The sequence below is a fragment of the Ochotona curzoniae genome, unplaced genomic scaffold (assembly GCF_017591425.1).
Source record: "Ochotona curzoniae isolate NIBS_2020 unplaced genomic scaffold, NIBS_Ocur_1.0 scaffold_3208, whole genome shotgun sequence".
Taxonomy (NCBI): Eukaryota; Metazoa; Chordata; class Mammalia; order Lagomorpha; family Ochotonidae; genus Ochotona; species Ochotona curzoniae.
The window spans coordinates 59,069,243-59,088,990 of NW_024467106.1; the positions used below are offsets into that span (position 1 = coordinate 59,069,243).

The 19,748-nt window shown below is 48.9% G+C and overlaps 2 protein-coding genes across 6 annotated transcripts in view; both read right to left on the reverse strand.

Moving 5' to 3' along the window:
* SECISBP2 (SECIS binding protein 2) overlaps positions 1 to 4,685 on the reverse strand; it is a 31,224-nt gene extending 26,539 nt beyond the window's left edge. For all 5 annotated transcript variants that reach the window (XM_040963784.1, XM_040963783.1, XM_040963782.1 and 2 more), the window contains exons 1-2: positions 4,598 to 4,685; positions 3,864 to 3,994 (exon numbers count right to left, since the gene is read on the reverse strand). In XM_040963784.1, coding sequence (XP_040819718.1) covers positions 3,864 to 3,994; positions 4,598 to 4,633 — 167 coding nt within the window. In that variant the 5' untranslated portion in view covers positions 4,634 to 4,685. The remainder of the gene's footprint in view (positions 1 to 3,863; positions 3,995 to 4,597) is intronic.
* A 737-nt stretch (positions 4,686 to 5,422) lies between these two features.
* On the reverse strand, positions 5,423 to 13,854 carry CKS2 (CDC28 protein kinase regulatory subunit 2). The gene is made up of 4 exons (XM_041004551.1): positions 13,850 to 13,854; positions 8,791 to 8,927; positions 6,868 to 6,995; positions 5,423 to 5,750 (listed from the first exon to the last, which is right to left on the reverse strand). Exons 2-4 carry the CDS (start codon positions 8,847 to 8,849, stop codon positions 5,698 to 5,700), a joined length of 240 nt encoding a protein of 79 aa, XP_040860485.1. The 5' UTR covers positions 8,850 to 8,927; positions 13,850 to 13,854; the 3' UTR covers positions 5,423 to 5,697.
* Between the last annotated feature and the right edge of the window lie 5,894 nt (positions 13,855 to 19,748).

A 19,748-nucleotide genomic window follows, 5' to 3' on the forward strand; every position in this document is an offset into this window, starting at 1 on the left:
ACTCCCCAAGTGAGCGCAACGGCTGATGCTATGCCGATCCGAAGCCAGGAGCCTCTTCCGGGTCTCCCACGCGGGTGCAGGGTCCCAAAGCCTTGGGCCGTCCTCGACTGCTTTCCCGGGCCACAGGCAGGGAGCTGGAAGGGAAGCGGGGCTGCCGGGATAGAACCGGCGCCCATATGTGATCCCGGGCGTGCACGGCGAGGCCTTAACCACTTGCGCCACCGCGCCGGGCCCTCATTTTTATTTTTATTGCAAAACACTCACTGCCTCACTAGCTCTAGGCCTCTGTCTCCAGCTTACTTCCACTTCATATTTTCTGGATTAACAGCTGGTACCCACACTAAACCCACTTCTGGCTCCTCCCTGCCTCTAACCAGGAGCAAATGTCTGGCCTACTGACTTAAATGCCACTTAGGATGCCCACATTCTAGGCCACTGCCTGGGCCCTGACGCCTTTCACAGTTACCTTTCAGTAACTAACTCAAGTGAATAAAGAGGCACCTTGCAGCTCCCGGAGGACAGATTCTAGAAGCCGGCACATCTCCTTTAGGAAGATCAGAGAAGAGGAAGACAAGGATGATTGAGATTGCTATGGAGTGTTAAAAGTAGCAAAGACAAAACAGGGTTGTTAGGAGGAAAATATATATTTTTTTCAAGGCAAAAGATCTCAAGACATCCAACAGCAGCGTTACAATTTTTAACCCCCTGAGACTGTGACAAGTGTACAGTCACACTTGACAAGATCGCAATGTTCAGCCATGTTAAACCTCATCACTTTATCCCCACTTTTTTTTTTTTTTTTTTTATTGTTGCTTACACTGTATTATGTAGTACAGTTTTATAGGCGCTGGGGATTCCCCCCACCCCTCCCCATACCCCTCCCCCCATGGTGGATTCCTCCACCTTGTTGCATAACCATAGTTCAAGTTCAGTTGAGATTCATTGCTTGAAAACACATGCCTAGCATAAAGTTCAGTGTCTTATTGTCCAGATAAGTTCAGTGGCCTCTTGGGGAGACCTTATCCCCACTTTTAAGCCTCTTTCTTCCAAACAACCTCTTTCTGGTGCAATGTCTCCTTATTCCTCAACTGTGTTCTTGCCAGGTGAGGAAACTGCAAACCTACGTTTTTCTTGGTAACCTTTTTTTTTTTTTTTTAATAACCAACCTGAGTTACGAAACTCAGTTAATTTAAATTCAGCATTATGACTACTGAAGTCTTTGGCTTCAACCCATGTCACTGCTGACACTTCGCTTGAGCCATACAAGTGGCTCCCTTTATTTTGGGTAACTAGAACACCACTCTGCGATGGCATAGAGTTCTTGTCATTGAGCGAGATTTATTTCTGTATTTTTTTTTATGTCAGACAGTGAAGACAGGAAAACAACTCATTTGAGACCCATGCCAAACCACCCCTTCAAAAAGGATGAAATCACAATAGAACAATTGGGTATTCTACTATGAAGGTTAATTTTAGGAAGTGCCTAACTGGATTAAAAAAACACTGAAGAGCTGGCATGACATCACTTCCGAGTGTCTGCGAGGCTGTTTCCTGAGCAGCCTGGCACTCGATTCAACAGACTGAGTGGAACACCCCATACCAGTGAGCAGGCCACACCCACTCAGTCAGGCTCCAGGGACAACCACAAGGACAGCTCTGGCCCCAATACAGGAGTATTCCGGCATAAGGGGGCCTGGAGTCACACCACTCCAGAGTTCATAGGGCTTTATTGAGGAGTGGGTCTAGCTTTGGCTTCCCTGCTTCTGTGGCCTTCAGCCCCGCACAGAGCTACGCCAGCACCCCCCGCAGGGAGGACAGCCTGCACTCTGTCACGGGACGTCCCTGTAACTGCAGGCACCAGCTGCCCTCCTAAATCCCCTTGCATCCCTGTCTATACACATCTCTAGTCAGTTCTGTCCCTTGGAGAAATCTGAGTAACACACCTATTAGACCAATTCCAGCACAAAAAAAGGCAGGATTTCAAATTCTACCACAAACCAAACTTTAATTATTTCCTAAATAAACCATTATCCATTCTAATTTCTATGCTAGGAAATGGATTTCTAGAATTTTTAAGCAGCAGCAATTATTTTTGATCACTCTGTGCAGGTGCCAACAAATTAAAACAAAAAACAAAACAAAGCAAAAAAATGCTGAGCCATATCAAAGGAATGTAAGGCACAAAAGTTCTTGCACACACACTCCTGCAGACCTTTTAAAGACAGTATCTACAAATCAAACTACACAACCATGTAAAAGGTTAATATTTAGTCTTCAAATTCATCCAAGGGCCTGGTGCAGTTGCCTAGCAGCTAACGTCCTCGCTCTGTATGTGCCAGGATCCTATATGGACCAAAGTTCTAATGCCAGTGACCCCACTTCCCATCCAGCTCCCTGCTTCTGGCCTGGAAAGGCAACCGAGGATGGCCCAGAGTCCTGGGACCCTGTACCCACGTGGGAAACCCAGAAATTCCTGCTCCTGGCTTAAGTTCGGCTCAGACTGGCTCAGATCCAGCCATTGCAGTCGCTTGGGGAGTGAACCAACCAACAGACAGAAGATCTTTCTCTGTCTTTCTTCCTCTCTGAATATTTGACTTTTCAAATAAAAAAAATAATTTTCTTTTTAAATTTTTATTGGAAAGTCCGATTTAGAGAGGAGATCTTCCATCTGCTGATTCACTTCCCAAGCAGTCACAATGGCTGGAGCTGAGCCCATCTGAAGCCAGCAATCAGGAGCTTCTTCCGGGTCTCCCATGTGGGTGCATGATCCCAAGGCTTTGGGCCATCCTCAACTGCTTTCCCAGGCCACAGGCAGGTAGCTGGATGGGAAGTGGAGCAGCAGCGACATGAACTAACGCCCATATGGGATCCTGGAGTAAGCAAGGCAAGGACTTTAGGCACTAGGCTACTGCACCGGGCCTCTGAATAAGATTTGAATAGCTTAACCTAAAATTGAAGGGTAGTGCCAGATTGTGACATAACCAGTTAGGCAGTCACCTGCAAGGCCACCCCAATGGGCATGGTTCAAGTACTGCCTCTCCACTTCCTGCCTAGTGCATGCTGTTGTACCTGGGAAAGCCAGGGCAGCTGGCTCAGGTACAGGCCTCGCCACCCACACTGCAGTTCTGGGGTCCTGGCTTGCACTATCTAGGGAGGGTGAAAGAACTCTCTCCCCCTCTACAGCTCTGCTTTCCTAATGCATAAAAAATAAACCTTCGTATAAAAGTGGCAAGGATAATGTTTATTCACTTGATCCTTCCCAATCCTTTCCCCTCTCTTTCCTGCCATTTTGTCACTCATTCAAAATATGTTTAAACTTATGAACAAACGAACCTCAAAAATTACATTTCCTGATACTACTATGACAGTTTCCATCTTCCTTTGCCAAAAATTAACAGAGTATGGAGGAGGAAACAAGTTTTTTGGACAGTCACTAGTTCCTAGCTCAAATCTTTTTTTTTTAAATCTATTTTTACTGGAAGGCCAGAGTTAGAGAGACATTCAATCCGATGGTTCACTCCCAGCCAGCCCCCCACCCTGGTGAAGCTGAGCTGGCCTAGAAGCCTGGCACTTCTCCTGAGTCTCGTGGGAAGGTGCAGGCGCCCAAGCACTTGGGCCATGCTCCGCTGCTTCCCCAGGCCACAAGCAGGGAGCTGGATCAGAGGAGGAGCAGCTGGGACTGGCCCAGCACAGCTGGTGCTCCCAGCCTGCTGTGGTGCCGGCCTCAAGTCAGGGCCTTGTCTCAGGTTTTCCTCTTGTCACCTGCAGAGCTTCAATACGACAGCTGCAGCATATTGGAAGGTATAACTGCAACTGATCAAGAAAGAAGCCTCCCAGGCTAGGAAAGACATGAAGGTACCCACTCAGTCACTGGTTGCTCTGTAGCAGGGTAGCTGGGTACGGCGCAGGCTCCCGAGGACCCCGACCAGGCCACATGGCACCCTGCCAACTTGGGAACAAACGGTTTGACATCTGCAGATAACTTCATGCTGCCCTGAGGAGAAAAAGCAGGCACTCAGCTACGCACGAGTTCAGAAGTACACCCAAAGGGAAAATCATCTTCTAACAGTGGCAGAAATGCCAAGCCCAAATTGCTACTTTAAAATGTGTCCCACGTGAATGCAAGAAGTCATTTGCTAACGATCTCTCCCGAATGTTTATTAACTGGGAAAAACTCTCCCAAATGTGAAAAGGGGAAGATGATGACTGCCAATGAAAAAAGCCCATCTCAAGTCGGGATCACAACTGACATTTCCGTGGCTTTAGACGTGGACATGGACTCAACTTCGCTGAGCGTTCAGGAGGACCAGGACAGCCCACCTACTGTTGACAACTACGACCCATACCAGAGGCATTCACAACTCTATCTTCCCGAAAAAGAGAAGCCTTCTACTCCGCAAGCTCCAAGCAGCCTTTGTTTTACTGCCAAGCAAAAGCATGATTTGCTAGAGAATCACCCCCACAGCCCCGCGTCACTGGAATCTGAATTTTGCGGGAAGGGCTCTATCTTCACCGAGTCTCCTCAGGGCCCTGGGGCGCCTCTCCCCACCCGGCCGCGCCACCTCAGCCTCTCCGCCGGCCCCCCGGGAGCCCGCACCTCGTCTCGGGGCTCCCGCCGGCCCTCCGACGCCATGGCGGGCAGCCGGGCCCCAGCGTCGAAGAGGCCGGCCGCGTCGTGGAGGTAGGCCAGCTCCGGGCCGGACCAGCCACACGGCGTTTCCGCCTTCCTTGGCGGCGCACGGAAATACGTCAGCAAAGCGCGACAGGTCCTGCCCGCCGCTGGGCGGAAGTGCGCGGCGGGGCAGGCTGCACGTGGCGGGCTGCGCGCGCAGGCGCACTGCTGCCTCGGTGCAGGTGCCAGAGCAATGGGCCCGGGTCGTGCACGGGCTCGGTACCTGAATGGGGGCAGCGGTGTGCACGGGCCGGGAGGGCATCGAGCCGGGGCAACCCGGGGAAGTCGCCTGCAGAGAAGGGTCTTCAAGAAGGGGAGCTCGCCGCTAGCCACCGTCCTCAAGTGCCAGGAAAAGGGCAGTTTCAAGTCCTGCTCGCGGGCCGAGGCAGAGCTCTGCTCCACAGGACCCTTCAGTCCTAGGAAGGGCGCAGCAGGGGCCTGGCGGGGAGGGAAGGCTGCAGGCTGGAGAAGAGCCTGCAGGGGGCTGCTGCGTTGGGGTTGGGGTGGGTGCAGGCCTGAGCCACAAATGCGCCGTGGTTGGTCCTCCCCCGCCCCTGGCAGTGGGTAACCTGCCCGTGAAGGGCAGCACGTGGCAGTCACAAATTCTGTAGGAATTGCAGTGTCCACTTGTCGCACACCAGGCCATTTTTACTCATTTGACATTTTTTAAGTTTATTTCCCAAGAGCTAAAATTAAAATTTCGATCACAAATTAACTAGGAAAATACACCTCAGTAAACTTCAAGCAGCATAAATGAAACATACAAACTTTTATTTAACAAAAGTAACAGGTGAAGTCCGACAGGCACTTATAACATCCAAGGAAAACCCGACTGGAGCACAGCGTCCTGCCCGTGCGGGCAGCTCGCTGCGGCAGGCCGGCGCTGAGCTCTGTCGCTGTGAAGAATACAGCTCATGCACAGGGCTGCGAGGAGGTCTGTACATCTTTCAAGTATTCACTGAATACTACCCTTATATACACATATACATTAAAGTGGGAACAGAACGACGATCTCCGGCTGCACTTCACTTCTGCTGATCTTTTGGAAGAGGTCGTCTAAAGAGAAGAATATGCGGCTCTGCAAAGGAAATGTTGAAATCACTTTAGTACAAAATGCCTGGTTTTTACTTTCTCAACATAAAGATTTCAGCTGGACCAAAACAAACTCAAGCGTACTACTAGCAAGTTTCAAGTATCTAAAATGAATTTTGAACACTATTTTGCACCATCAACTGTTTAGATATTCTGGCATCATCTTAGTTTTACCTATCCTACTAAAGTGTCCATAAGTAGAAAGCTACACTGCTAAGGAAGAGAAAGACCATCTCCTGGAGGAAGTGACGTCTCGCCCATGTCACCAGCTTCACACTACTGCGCAACAGAAACTATCAGATAGGTCGTTTCAATAAGACAGGTCCAAGGATCTACAAATAATTTCCTCAGGTTCTGTGTACTAAGTGTATAAGTTATATGCCCCGTTCCCAAGAAAGCTGAATTCTTAAGGAAGATTTGACAATGCCATTTTCCATCAGCACAGAACGATCGCTTTAGTTCCACCTTATTTAATTCTGCAGTGTATCTGGAGTTCTGCCCATTCCTGGACTGCAGTGGGCAGCTCTGGACTGGCACTGACAACCGGGAGCAACAAGTAAGGCTAAATGCCAGCTCGCCTGTGGCATTTACAACTGCCGCAAAACAGGACTCTAGGGAGTCAAACTAATAACACTAAAAAACATAGCATGGACCAGGGACAGTATCCTAGTGGCTAAAGTTCTGGTTGTACACCCCCAGGATCCCATATGGGTGGCGGTTCCAATCCCGCCAGCCCAGCTTCCCATCCAGTTCCCTGCTTGTGGCCTGGCCCTGGGACCCTGCACCTGTGTGGGAGACGGGGAAGAAGCTCCTGGCTTCAGATCAGCTCTGGCCATTGTGGCCACTTGGGGAGTGAACCAGTGGACAGAAGATCTTCCTCTCTGTCTCTCCTCCTCTATCTGACTCCCCCCACCCCACCCCCGGCCCCGCCTTGTCCACCCCACCCTCATCTGTTGTCTTCATAGAGATAAATTGTTCTCATCTGTGCAAACATCAAAAATAAAATATATTTTAAATTTAAAAAGAGCAGCCCTGATCCCCTGGCATAGCCATCTTCTGCTGCCCGTCAGAGCTGGCTAACGCCGAGCTCACACCAGTCCTACCTGGCTCATGAATCATGTAGTGAACCCATCCCAGGCTCTGCTGGACCCCGAGTCTCCTCCACTCCTCCTCAGACATCAGGTGGGTTTTGGGTACTTGTTTGGAGAGTTCTCTGGGTAACATGACATGCCTGTGAAGAGAGAGTGAAATGAGTGCTCTGTGCCTTTCCTGCCATTATCTCATGCTCACCCCAGCACAGCTGGCTCTAGTCATACGATTCAACTCTGGCCAGCAGGACAAGCAGGAAATATTCCATCTGTGAAGTGTGCTCCAGCGGAAAGCACATCCCCAGTCCTTCTCTCCTTTGGAGCTCCAGCATCCATCAAGGCGCACAGGAACCACGGTGACTGCCAACAGCAGGGCTGCTGAGGAGCCTGGGGCCCCTGCAGGCATTCCCACCGGCAGGAGGGGTGACCCTGAAGCAGTGCACTCCTTCTGGTACCAGAGATTGGTGGTAGATGCAGTGCTGGTGTAACTAGAAGATGCTTCTCATGGCAAGGATTTTGCTCAAAATTAAACAATACCTGTACCTCTGCAGCCCTTCAGCTGTCTAGTGAGTTACTGTTCTACATTCAACATCTCAGTTTAAGCCAGCACAGAAGTCTGCACGTCAGAGCACAAGAACGCGTGCACAGCTGTGTGAGGTCCGCTGCCGATCTGCACTCCCCCACGCACGGTGTTCATCTCGATTTTATAAATCACAATTCTCAGCTCTGAGTTTACAGGTAAGCACAAAGAAAACTCAATCTAGAATATTCAGAAGAAGCAAGCTGCTCGACTTAGAGTTGTGTCCCCTTGCCAGCTAACCTTGAGACACGCACTTCTGAAATGCTACAGCAGCATCTAAGTTAAGCCTGTATTTTCAAAAGTTTGCCCTCCACAGTGTTAATTAACCTGGGAGGGGTTAATACTTTTGTACCTTGGCTTTATTATCAAAATAAACTACACCGAAAAACCAAGCCGTGATTTTCATAGATGTTAACACCCGTGCCTTCCCCACTATCCATAGAAACGGGCTCTCCCATCAGGGCTTACTGTAAAAACCAACTCTGTGGGGAGCACAGTTCCCAGAACCCAAACTTAATTTCAGTACAAAGTCTGGAAAGCCGTCCTCTTCAGACCGAAAGTCTGCTTCTGTTTTATCAGACCGAAAGTACTTAGCTAGTGTTGTTAACAGCGCGTTGAGAATCCTACAAACACAGCTGCTGCTGCTGCAAGTTAGTCCCCATAACACAACTATGGGCCCCGAATGGAAACGTACACAGGTGCACAGACCCCGGGTCCGGAGGGCCGTTCCAGGTGTCGGGACGCCATTGCCGCGCGGCCAGCGGGGCTCAACTCCCGCAGAAAAAAGAAACACACACAAAAAGCCAGGTGGTTCTAACTACGACTCCGAAGCACTTTAAACTGCCGAGAGAAATTTCCTTTGCCTTCCAGGGGCAGACCTCACCCAGGGTTGGATCCCGTCCCTCTCGGGCGTCCCCGGCCGAGCTGGCCGGGCGAGGCCGTCCACCCCTGCCCGCCGAGGTCCCCGCGCTTCCGCGGAGGAGCCAGGACCCCTGCCCGGCCGAAGGAGCCAGCGACCCCAGCCCGGCCGAAGGAGCCAGCGACCCCAGCCCGGCCGAAGGAACCAGCGACCCCAGCCCGGCCGAAGGAGCCAGCGACCCCAGCCCGGCCGAAGGAGCCAGGACCCCAGCCCGGCCGCCCTGCCCGGCCGAAGAGCCCAGCGACCCCAGCCCGGCCGCCCTGTCCGGCCGAAGGAGCCAGGACCCCTGCCCGGCCGAAGGACCCAGCGACCCCAGCCCGGCCGCCCTGCCCGGCCGAAGGACCCAGCGACCCCAACCCCGCCGCGGCCCTGTCCCCTCCGGCTCCGCGCACCCCAAGGCCCCGGCCCTCGGAGAAGATCAAGGCTGTGGACTGCTCACCGGTACTCATAGTGCTCGTCGAAGTACTTGTCCGAGTAATAGATCTGCTTGTGAGCCATCCTGCCGACGCGGCGGGCGAAGAGAAAGCACAGCACGTCCGCGACCAACCACACGACGACTCGACTGAGACCAACGACCTCGCAGGCCCAACGCTCGCGATTTGAATCCGACTGCCCGCCGCCGATAGGACGGGAGCACTGACCAATCACCTTCCGCGCAAGCTGCCAGCCTATCATAGCCTCCTCTCTGGCGCTTTCGCGCTCAGAGTGCAGCCAATCAGAGCCCTGTTGCGAGGTGGCCCAAAGGAAGTTACCTGATGGGATAAGGCACGGGGGCGGAGGAGGCCAGGAGGGTCAGAGGCGTGGCTAGGGAAGGGCGGAACCGAGAGTCAGGAACTGCAGAGCGCGTGCGCAGGGCTTTTAGAACCTTCCAGGGCGGTGGGACCGTTGGGGCGATGGTGTGTAAGGCCTGCGGAGGCCTCGCGGCGTCTCCTCCGGCCGGATGGGGCGGAAGCGCGGCGCGTGGGAGGAGGGATGGCTCCTTTCTCAGGGACCTTCAGCCTGCGCCGGAGAGAGCGGGCAGCGGGCCGCCGAGCTTCACGGAGACCTGGTCCCCTCCCGGGATCGGGGGGCGCGCCGCGCAGCCGCCGACAGGCACGCCGGATGAGTGACCGACGGAGGGAGGACCCAGTCCCGGTTTAAGAATGCGTGTGCCTTTAGCATAAAGATTCTGGAGACATTCCCGAGGGGGGCGGGCGAGTTAAGCTTCCGCTCGGCGGAGTCCTGACGCCCCACGAACCCCATCGCGGGCGCCCCTGTTCCCTGGGAAGAGTTCGCCCGTCCCCTCCAGGGCCAGGCAACCCCCATAACCTGGGAATCCGCCATCTCCGGCCGCCACACCTGCGGGGCTTAGGACCCCGCCCCACCTCCGCTGTTGCTCAGTTCCCCTCCCTGGCAGTCCCTCCCGCCCCAATAATAAACAAGTTAGTACATATCTGGGTTATTGGGTGTAATGCTGCACTGTGATTGTAAAGATGTGGGAAAGAAACGCTTCCTGGGACTGCTGCTCAAAAAAAAGAAAAACAACAAAAAACCATCAAACGCTTCCTGCACATGTGCTTAAACACGTGAAAAAGTTGGGCCACAAAGGCTAGGTGGGCTGGCGTGTGTCATTTGGCTTAACCAGTAGACACTGTACCAATAATTTGTCAGCTATTCTCCTTTTTTTTTTCCCACCTCTGGAATGTATTTAAAAGATATCTTGTATGGAATTTTACTCTTTTTTCGTGTACTTTTTAAGTATTTTTTACTTGGAAGAGTTACTGAGAGCGGAACAGACATCTTCCATCTGCTGGTTCTTTCCCTAAATGGCAGCAGCAGACAGAGCTGAGCCGATCTGCAGCCGGAAGCCAGGAGCTTCTTCCAGGTCTGCCCCGTGGGCACAAGGGCCCAGGGACCTGACCCATCCTCTACGCCTTTCCCAGTGTGGGTGGAAAATGGAGCAGCCAGAGCGAGAATCAGCAGCCGCATGGGATGCTGGTGCCTCAGGTGGAGGATTAATATACTGTGCTGTCACACTGGCCTCAATTTCACTCTTAAATAATACTTTTGAGTATATTTCTGATTAGATGAACATCTCAGAATTTTTATTAGAAACATTTTTTCCTCAGAGAAAATGGAAGGTAACATGACTAGAAATCTTCCAACCCCTTGTTCACTCCTTAAATGGCCACACCAGCCCAGGCTATTCCAGGCCAAGACCAGGAACCTAGAACTCCATCCGGGTGTCCCGTGTGAATGATCAGGGCTCAGCCACTGGGGTCATCTTGTTCTGCTTTCCCTGGCATGTTAGCAAAGAACTGGATGCAGAGCAGAGCAGCCAGGACTGAAACTGGCATTCGGATAATGGGTGCTGACCTTACAAATGGCAGCTTAACCCACTGCACTACAGCTCTAAACCTCTCAAGGGGAAAAAAAACTAAAGGCCTATTTACTTTTATTTGAATGGTAGATCTCCAAAGAGAAGGAATTACAGAAAGATCTACCTGCTGCCTCACTCCCCAAGTAACCACAATGGCCACAGCTAAGCCAATCCAAGGCCAAGAGCCAGGAGCTGCTGCTGGGTCTACCACACTGGTGTGCGGGGTCCCAAGGCCTTGGACTGTCCTCTACTGCTTTCCCAAGCCACAAACAAGAAGCTGGATGGGTAGTGGAGCAGCTGGGTCATGAACAAGCGCCCATATGGGACCCTGGGACAGGCAAGGTGGGGATTTTAACCACTGAGCCATCACCCTGGGCCCTCAAGAAAAATTTTTGAAACTCTTACACGGCCATTCCACTTAAGTTCCCCCACTATTAAGTTCCCCCACTTAAGTTCAAACCACTATTCTCTGATAGTGGTTTGGTTTCAGATTCCTTGGATGATTTGGCACTTTGGCACAGTCTGGAGGGGCATCTCGCCACATGGCATTTGGTTACTGCCTGCCAGTGTTTAGTCTCCCCTCTCCACACACATACCCCAAGCCAGTTTTAAAAAAAGATCTGCTGGAGAAATCAGATCATTTGTGCCTGTGGAACCTTGCATCGTGTGGGCTTTTACTAATCCCTCTGTTTTTTTTAGAACTGCTTTGACCTAGCTTCTGAAGACAAAATTTGCCCAAGTTCATTCAGCTCGTGAGTGGCATCCTCCTAGTGGAGTGGAGTGTTTAAATACAGCGTAGGCCGTTTGGCAGTTATTCAACACTGACCCGTAGAGATGGACAGTTAGAAACCCCAGTGGGTGAAAGGCCTTTCCAGCTGAGGAGCCAGCAAGGCAAGGGAGTCAGGGAACGGTGCTCTCAGGGAATGCTGACCAGGTTGGACACAGCGTGTGCGGACCATGGGGAGGAAAGATGGGGCAGAAAATTGGCTCCCAAAGGTCGCCATATATAACAAAAAGGACCTTACAGGTGGGTGAAAGAGATGGAGAGATTATCTCCATGGATTTGGAGGAGCAGCAGCTATCACAGATGATCTTCCAGGAGGGAGACAGGCAGGCATGGGCATGTGCTGTGACTGAGGGAGGGAGCACAGGTGTTGGACAGAGGGGGCAGAGTCTTCCCTGTAAACAAGTCAACCTGGGTTGTTTTAAGGCACTAAATTTGTTCAAACGGAACAGAAAACAAAGGATGCGGCCAGACGGAGAAGGGATTCGTGGACTCCCAGCTAAATGTCTGTCATTGTGAGTAACCGGAGTCCATTTGTGTTCTCAGCAAGGGAGCGCACGATCAGATCGGATGTGAGACAGGCCCGGGAGGAGTGTGTGTGATGGACTGGAGGACTTAAGATCCCTGTGAGGAAGCTGTTGCAGGTAATGGGACGTGGCATCTCACTGAGGGGCTTACCTTATAGCCATGTTGATGGAAGATGAGACTGAGGGAAAACCAGTAGGAGTTGGACTTCACTACTGTTTTTTTTTTTTTGAGATGAGATTCAGGGAAAGCTTAATTGCATGTGTACATACGTGATTAAGATGTATTAACTTGGGCCCGACGCAATGGCGCAAGTGGTTAAGGTCCTCGCCTTACACTCCCAGGATCCCATATGGGCGCCGGTTCTAATCCCGGCAGCTCCACTTCCCATCCAGCTCCTTACCTGAGGCCCAGGAAAGCAGTCAAGGACAGCCCAAAAGCTTTGGGATCCTGCACCCGCGTGGGAGACCCGGAAGAGGCTCCTGGCTTTGGATCGGCATAGCATCAGCCGTTGCGCTCACTTGGGGAGTGAATCATCGGACGGAAGATCTTCCTCTCTGTCTCTTCTCTATGTATATCTGCCTTTCCCATAAAAATAATAAAAATAAATCTTTAAAAAAAAAAAGATGTATTGACTTGGGCCTGGCACAGTAGTCTAGTGGCTAAAGTGGAATGCTCGCCTTGAACGTGCTGGGATCCCATATGGGCGCCTGTTCTAATCCTGGCGGCTCCACTTCCCATCCAGCTCTTTGTGTGGCCTGGGAAAGCAGTTGAGGACAGCCCAAAGCCTTGGGACCCTGCATCTGTGTGGGAGACAGAGAAGACGGCGCAGCACCGGCCGTTGCAGTCACTTGGGGAGTGAATCATCGGACAGAAGACCTTCCTCTCCATCTCTCCTGCTCTATACATCTTGACTTAACAGTAAAAATAAAATATTTCAAAGGCAGAGTTACAGCAGGACAGAGAGAGTTGGAGATTTCCATTTTTTAGTTTACTCGCCAAATAGCCACGAAGGCCAGGGTTGGTACATGCCCAAACCAAGAGCCCACAATTCCATGTGAGTCTCACCTAAGTGGCATGGGCCCGAGCACTGGGACTGTCCTACTGCTTTTCAAGGCATATGAACAGGGGTTGTAACAGAGGTGAGAGCAGCCAGACTGGAACCAGTGCTTCAATGGGATGCCGGTGTCCTAACCCAATGCTCCACAGTGAAAGCCCTGGAAGATACCGGTTCCCTCCTAAACTAGGGGTGGAGGGTTCACTGTAGTGGTGTAATAGGCTAATCCTCTATCTGCTAGTGCCAGCATCCCATGTGGGCACCGGTTTGTGTTCTTGCTGCTCCACTTCTGATCCAGCTCTCTGCTTAGGGCCTAGGAAAACAGCAGAGGAGGGCTCAAGACCTTGGGATCCTGCACCATGTGTGAGACCAGGAAGTAGCTCTTAGCTACCAGCTAAGCTCAGCTCTGATCATTGCAGCCATTTGGGGAGTAAACCAGCGGATGGAAGACCGTATCTCTCTGTCTGTCCTTCCTTCTGTAAAATCTGTCATTCAGATAAAAATAAATCTAAATCTTAAAAATAAAAAAAAAAATAGCATGCCTAAGGTATGCACTTCAACATTCGTCTGGAACTGCTCTGCCCTGCCAGCAGACCATTAATGTAACAAGAAAGTCGGTGGCAAAACAGCCAACGGTGGCCCTACATCCAGTCAACCAACAATCACTTGGTGCCCGGCAGTGTGCTAGGATAGCACTGATGCTTCTGCAAATATTATGTCTCCAAGAAGGTTCTGGAAAGTTCATAAACCTGCATTCATCATCCCAGCAGTACCTCTGGTTGATCATGTACAATAGGCTGGGCACACTGACTCGGGTTTCTGTGACTGATATCTCCCAGCCAGAACAAAGTGAAATTTTGAACTGTAGTACAGTGTCATGCCAAGTGACTTATGACAGTGGATTCCAGGTGTAAGGGGATGATCGGGTGTTTAACTTTCAAATGTGTCAGTCCTTTCCCTACCGTGTGGATACAAAGTTGTAAACATTTCAGCATGCAGTGTCCACCTAAAGTGGAAGTTCCACAGGCTTATTCCCCGCCCGGTTCTGCTGCTCTTTGGCTAGAACTGCCGATTGTGGTGTTTTTTTCAGGGATTGTACCCACCACTGCTCAATGTGCTGGTGTACATGTGTATGTAATTCCAAATTTATAATTTTAAGTCCCCTCCGAAATCATCACCCTATTTCCTGATATGTTTTATTCAGTCTTATGTTTGGAAATTATAAAAATCAAAGTATTCACTCTTTTCATTTCTAACAATTGCACCAGATTAGGAGTCAGACGTCCGTATCCCGTGTCACACACTGAAGTGCTGATAATACTGTGGTGCTCCACAGGAAGAACAAGCCGCTTTGCTTTGCTTTCACATCCACACCGCAATCCACACCGAAAACGTCTGTGACTTCAAAAGCTGTGAAGGTGTCTCCTCGAAAAGCAGACAGAGCAGTCGGCTCTGTGGGGAGGCCCGGCTGGGCGTCCTTCAGTCCTGTGCTCACACCATCAACCTGCAGGCAGCATCAGTGAAGCACAGGCTTCAGCTATCAATGGCAAGGTTCAGGGCCAGAGCACGGCCAAGGTGCATTCGTCTAGGACGATCCCGCCAGCAGGCCACTTCACCTGTACTTCTGCCCCCCAGTTCTAAACTCAGGCCCCCAAGACCCCCTCCCTGAGTTGTATTAAATTGTTCGAGTGGTTGGTCCAAGTCAGGGAAAAAGACTTAGCAGTTTACTGTGGAGAGTCCCATACCGTCAGGTACTGGTCTAACCAAGCAGCGTTTCCACGTCCTCCCGCACGGGCCACCTTCCGGGAGCCTCGAGGTGTTCAGCTCTCCAGAGGCCTTTTGGATGTTTGTGGAAACCTGCTAATAAAGACTTGGTTAATTGATTATTGGCAGGTCATAGTGAATTCAGCTTTCAGACTTTTTCTCCTCTGGGAAGTTGGAGATGGTGCGATGGGAAATGTGGATCTACTACCTGTGTCTTTCTGATGCCTGGCCCCAGTGCTGAAACTACCTAGGGGTCACTAGCCATCATTAGCATAGAAAAGCACCATTACTTCCTAGATTCCCAATGATTTTAGGGGTTCTTAAGTAGAAAATTGGTACAAAGACCAAGATACATCTCAAGTGTCACAGTGAAATCCATCACATAAACAATATAAAGGAGAAAAAATTGAGAGGCAGAAATGTCTTTTTACAAAATCCACTCATTTATAATGCAAACTCATAGTACATTGCTCAGTTACTAACCAGTAATATCAGTCTTAGTGATTAGGGATAGGAGGAAAGTTTGGTAACTCGATACAAACGTAACAAAAAATAAGATTGTGAGGCTGAATGCTGCAGCACAGAGCCCTGAGTTGCCATCTGGGACAACATCCTGTCATAGGGAGCCTGGCTGAGGTCCCAGCTGCTCCATGCTTCTGAGCCAGCTCCCTTCTAACGGACCCGGGAGGGCAGATCATCATGACCCACATTCTTTGGTTCCTGCCAGCCACATTGGCAACTCAGGAGGCGTCCCAGGATTAGGGCTTCAACCCAGCTGCGTGAGAATTTGGGGACTGAAGAGCCTGTCTCTCCTCTGCCTTGCAAATACACACGTGTTTTAGAAACGTGGTGAACATAATTATTCTAGGGAAACATTAGAAGAACTCTCTCTTTTTTTTTTATTTTGTTCTGTTAGTTGCAGGCATACTGAATGAAGTGCTAGCCACCGCAATAAAGGAATATTCAAGGCATGAGAGCAGGGTACCTGGAGGCCGCAGTCACTTGGATTCCAAGTCTGAAAGCCTGGTTCCTGCTAGTGCCCAGTTGGGAGGCCGCAGATGATGGCACATGGCCCTGCAACACATGTGGGAGAGCTTGATTTACTTCTGGGCTCCTGGCTTCAGCTTGGCCCAGCTGCCGTTGCAGCCATTTGAGGATAAATCAGCAGATGGAAAATCTTGCTGCTTTCCTCTCTCTCTTCCAAATAAATAAGTGAATCTTTTCAACATTTTAAAATTTATTATTATCATTTTATGATACAGTTAAAGAGACTTCTGGGATTTCCCTTATCTCCACCCCTTTCAACCCCCCCCCAACCTAGTTCCTCCATATCATTACTAAAGTATAGTTCTTCATACATAGTCATATGTCCATCATTGTGGGCATGGACAATGGCAGAGAGTCCAGAATCCTATTGTATATAGTAAACAGTTTCATTGTGAGTCCAAATTTGTCTGGAAACAGAGATGCATACTACACTGCATCCTCACATCTGGATGTTAGTCTCCATTTTACAGCTAATGTACATCCCCTTAAATGAAAAGTCATAATACAAAATCAATATCAGGAAGAAAAAAGAAATTTACAATGCCATGAAGTTAAATAACATGTTACTAGAAATGGCAGTCTCCATTGCACAGCTGCTATACATCCCCTTAAATGAAGAGCCACAAAACAAAATCAACAGGAAGGAAAAAAGAAATTAACAACACCATGAAGTTAAAGAACATGCTACTAAATGAGTAACGTAACTGAGGAAATGAAAATCAAGAACCTTCTTGAAGAAAATGATGCCACTGCATGATCTATGAGTCATTGAATGATTTAATCAGAAGAAAGTGTTTTGAAGAGATGAAACCAACAGAAAACAAAAAAACCCATGCAATATAGTTTCCGCTGATCTTTGTTGAAGTGTGCCTCCTCCAGACAATAAACAGATGGGTTTTGTTTTTTAATCCAGTCTACTAATCTATGACATTTGATTGAGCTTAAGCAATTTACATTCAGGGTTAATACGTATGGGTGGTCCTTTGGTCCTATCATTTTAGGAATGGGTTGTTCATTGGTTTAGTCTTCTGTTGTCATTTTACTGGGATGTTCTTCCTGTTTGCCTTTGGTTTTGGTAGGTGCTATTCCTCTTCTCTGTCAAGAGAACATCTTGAAGTATCATTTGTAGGGCAGGTTTGGAAGAGGCAAATTCTTTTAACTTTTCTTTGCTGTGGAGGATTTCATTTCATTTTCAATGACAAAAGAAAGCTTTGCTGGATATGTTATCCTAGGCCGACAATTTTTTTCTTTTAGAAGCTAGAATATGTCACTCCATTCTCTTCTTGCCTGTAGAGTTTCCTGTGAGAGATCTCCTGGGAGTTTAACTGGCATTTCTTTATATGTCAATTGATTTTTTTTCACGTGCACATTTAAGGATCTTTTCCTTAATGTTCAATTAAAGAGAGCTTGATGATCATGTGTCTTGGTGAATATCTCTTTTGATCAGGGAGTTCTGTGCCCCTCCTGGATGTTGTTTCCCATTTTTTTCTCTAGATTAGGGAAGTTTTTCTTTACTATTTCATTAAATACATTTGCAAACTCAGCTTCTCTTTCTGCACCTTCTGGGGCTCCCATAACTCTTATATTTGGTGCCTTAATAGTGTTTTCCAATTCTTGAATACTTTTTTTTGGCCTGATCCAGCTCTGCTTCCAGCTTTTTGTTGGCTTCCCCTGGTGACAGGAAATATCTTCCAATTCTGAGATTCTTTCTTCTGCTTGCTTCATTCTATTTTGGAGACTCTCCACTGTACTTTTAATTTGCTCTACTGTGTTCTTAATTTCTGATATATCAGCTTTGATTTGCTTTATTGTTGCTATTGCTTGTGTAAAATGCTCCTTAAATTCTTTGAACTCTTGTATGTGCTTCTCAATGCTGATTAGAAGCTTTAAAATGAGTTTTCTGAATTCTGTGTCCCCCATTTTTTCAATGTCTTCCTCAGTTAACTCTGAGGTTGGCATAAAGTTTTGCTTCTTTGCAGGGGGGTTTTCGGTAATATTCATTGTGCCTTTGTCTCTTCTTTTGCTCTTGGTCATTGTACTCCTGTTTAGCAGTCTTCTCCTTGCAACAGGTTTCTAAGCTCTGTCAACCACAGGTCTACAATTTGATTTCACTTATAGCAGTTAGTACACAACTCTTTGCTTGCAGCCAATTATGCCACTCCCTCCAGCGAGTACCAGGTCTGGATTCTTATGTTAGATTTCCACGAAGAAGTCTATAGCCCCAACTCCTGGCTCACCAATCTCCACCTCCTGTGATACCGTGCTGAGGCTGCACTGTTGTCTATACAACGTTATTCCCTCGTCCTGTTGGAGCAGGTCCCAGGATTAGGGAGACACTAGGTGTCCTACATAGCTAGGTTGCTGGTGGTGCTGATCTTGCCAGAACTTGTTGGACATTAGGTCTAGGTGCCACACGGACCTATTTTGACCTGTATGATGCCACAGTCGGCATTATTTTCATGTGGGACCAGTGTAATCCATGGAACCCAGTGAGTTCTCACAAGCTCAGCACATGCACAGTTCACTGTTGTCCCCTGCAGTCCTAAAGTGCCGGAGTCCAGCTCCAGCCGAGTTCGGAGCTCGGGAAGGGTGCGTGGAGTTGGCGATAAAGAAAGACACAGACACAGACATTTGGTGCATTCTCACAACACCTCAGGAAAAAAAACTGTCCTTTTTATTTACTCAAAACCCTTCTCAAGCTTCTGCACAAGCAACTATTCTATTTTTTTTCTTTTCAAAATTAAGGGGGCATGTACAGACATTTGGTCACTCCATCTGCACTTCAAGGCTAAGCAGGTGCTCCTAAAGATAATTTTGTAAAATACTGTATTCAAATTCTTCAAAGCAAGGTATTGTTTATTCTTCAACAGTAGCCATGGAGCAACAGTCAGGACTCCAAGGCCAAGGCACATGCGATTATCTGCTAATCAGTGGTACTTTCCCACCACATTTTTACTTCTACAATTTACCCATCATTTAATGGGAAAATAGGTTACAAGGGAAAAAACCTAAAATCTAAAATAGAAACTTCAAATGTTAAATCTCCCTACAACCCTATAAACAATAAGACAATAATCAAAAGCATTTTTCTTTAATAAAAGCATCCTTAATTCCTCTAGCTAAAAATTATAAAAGCAGCTAAAACAGTTACATTTTCTATGTTCCAAAAAAATTGCAGACAGGCTAGCCTTTGAGATAACAATAACTATATTTATTGCCATAGCAGTTTCAGCTCTCACTCCCATCACTTGTATTAATATTTAGGATATTTTCAAGCCCCTTCCCAGAGGGTGTGCTATATGTCTGGGCCCGATTTCAGGGCAGTGGGTAGGTACACAATAAGGTGTCTAGAAATGGCATGGGTTTAATTGTACTCCTGTGTGCAGTTAAAGGCCCACTCACCAAGACATTATCAATAACATTAACTCTCAAGCTCACGTTGGTGATAAAAGCCATCCCACAGGGGCAAACAATGCCTCAATAGATTACAGAATTCTTAGTGGGGTGCTTGAGTGTCCATGCAAACAGGTGGTAAAACTGTGTCAGAGTGGTCAGAGAGAAGTCTGCTGGGCCTTGCCAAACAGCTGGAAACTCCCCCAGGCCTTGCCGCACAGGGGAGCTGTTCTCATCACACCCTCGTGTCATCCACACCCACTGCGCGGACCCCAGCACTAAAGTTTTTGCCACGGTGTGCAAAATGGCGCCTGTTGTACCACTACTAGAGTTCTTGATCTGCTGCTGTCTGTCAGGTCTGAGGGCTACCCAGAGCTGTCTTGGGTGGAACCTGTAGAATGCCACGTTGTTGCAGTACACTGAGTCAGAAATTAGTTCACTCCCAGCTCAGCGTATGCTTAGTCCTTT

What these genes read in the sequence shown, in the direction of transcription:
- CKS2 (XM_041004551.1), bottom strand. Translation starts at nt 8,849, where the DNA reads ATGGCTCACAAGCAGATCTATTACTCGGACAAGTACTTCGACGAGCAC. An exon ending in GACGAGCACTATGAGTACCG is followed by an intron (nt 6,996 to 8,790) that starts GTGAGCAGTCCA and finishes CTCTCTTCACAG; the next exon opens with GCATGTCATGTTACCCAGAG. An exon ending in CTACATGATTCATGAGCCAG is followed by an intron (nt 5,751 to 6,867) that starts GTAGGACTGGTG and finishes TTTCCTTTGCAG; the next exon opens with AGCCGCATATTCTTCTCTTT.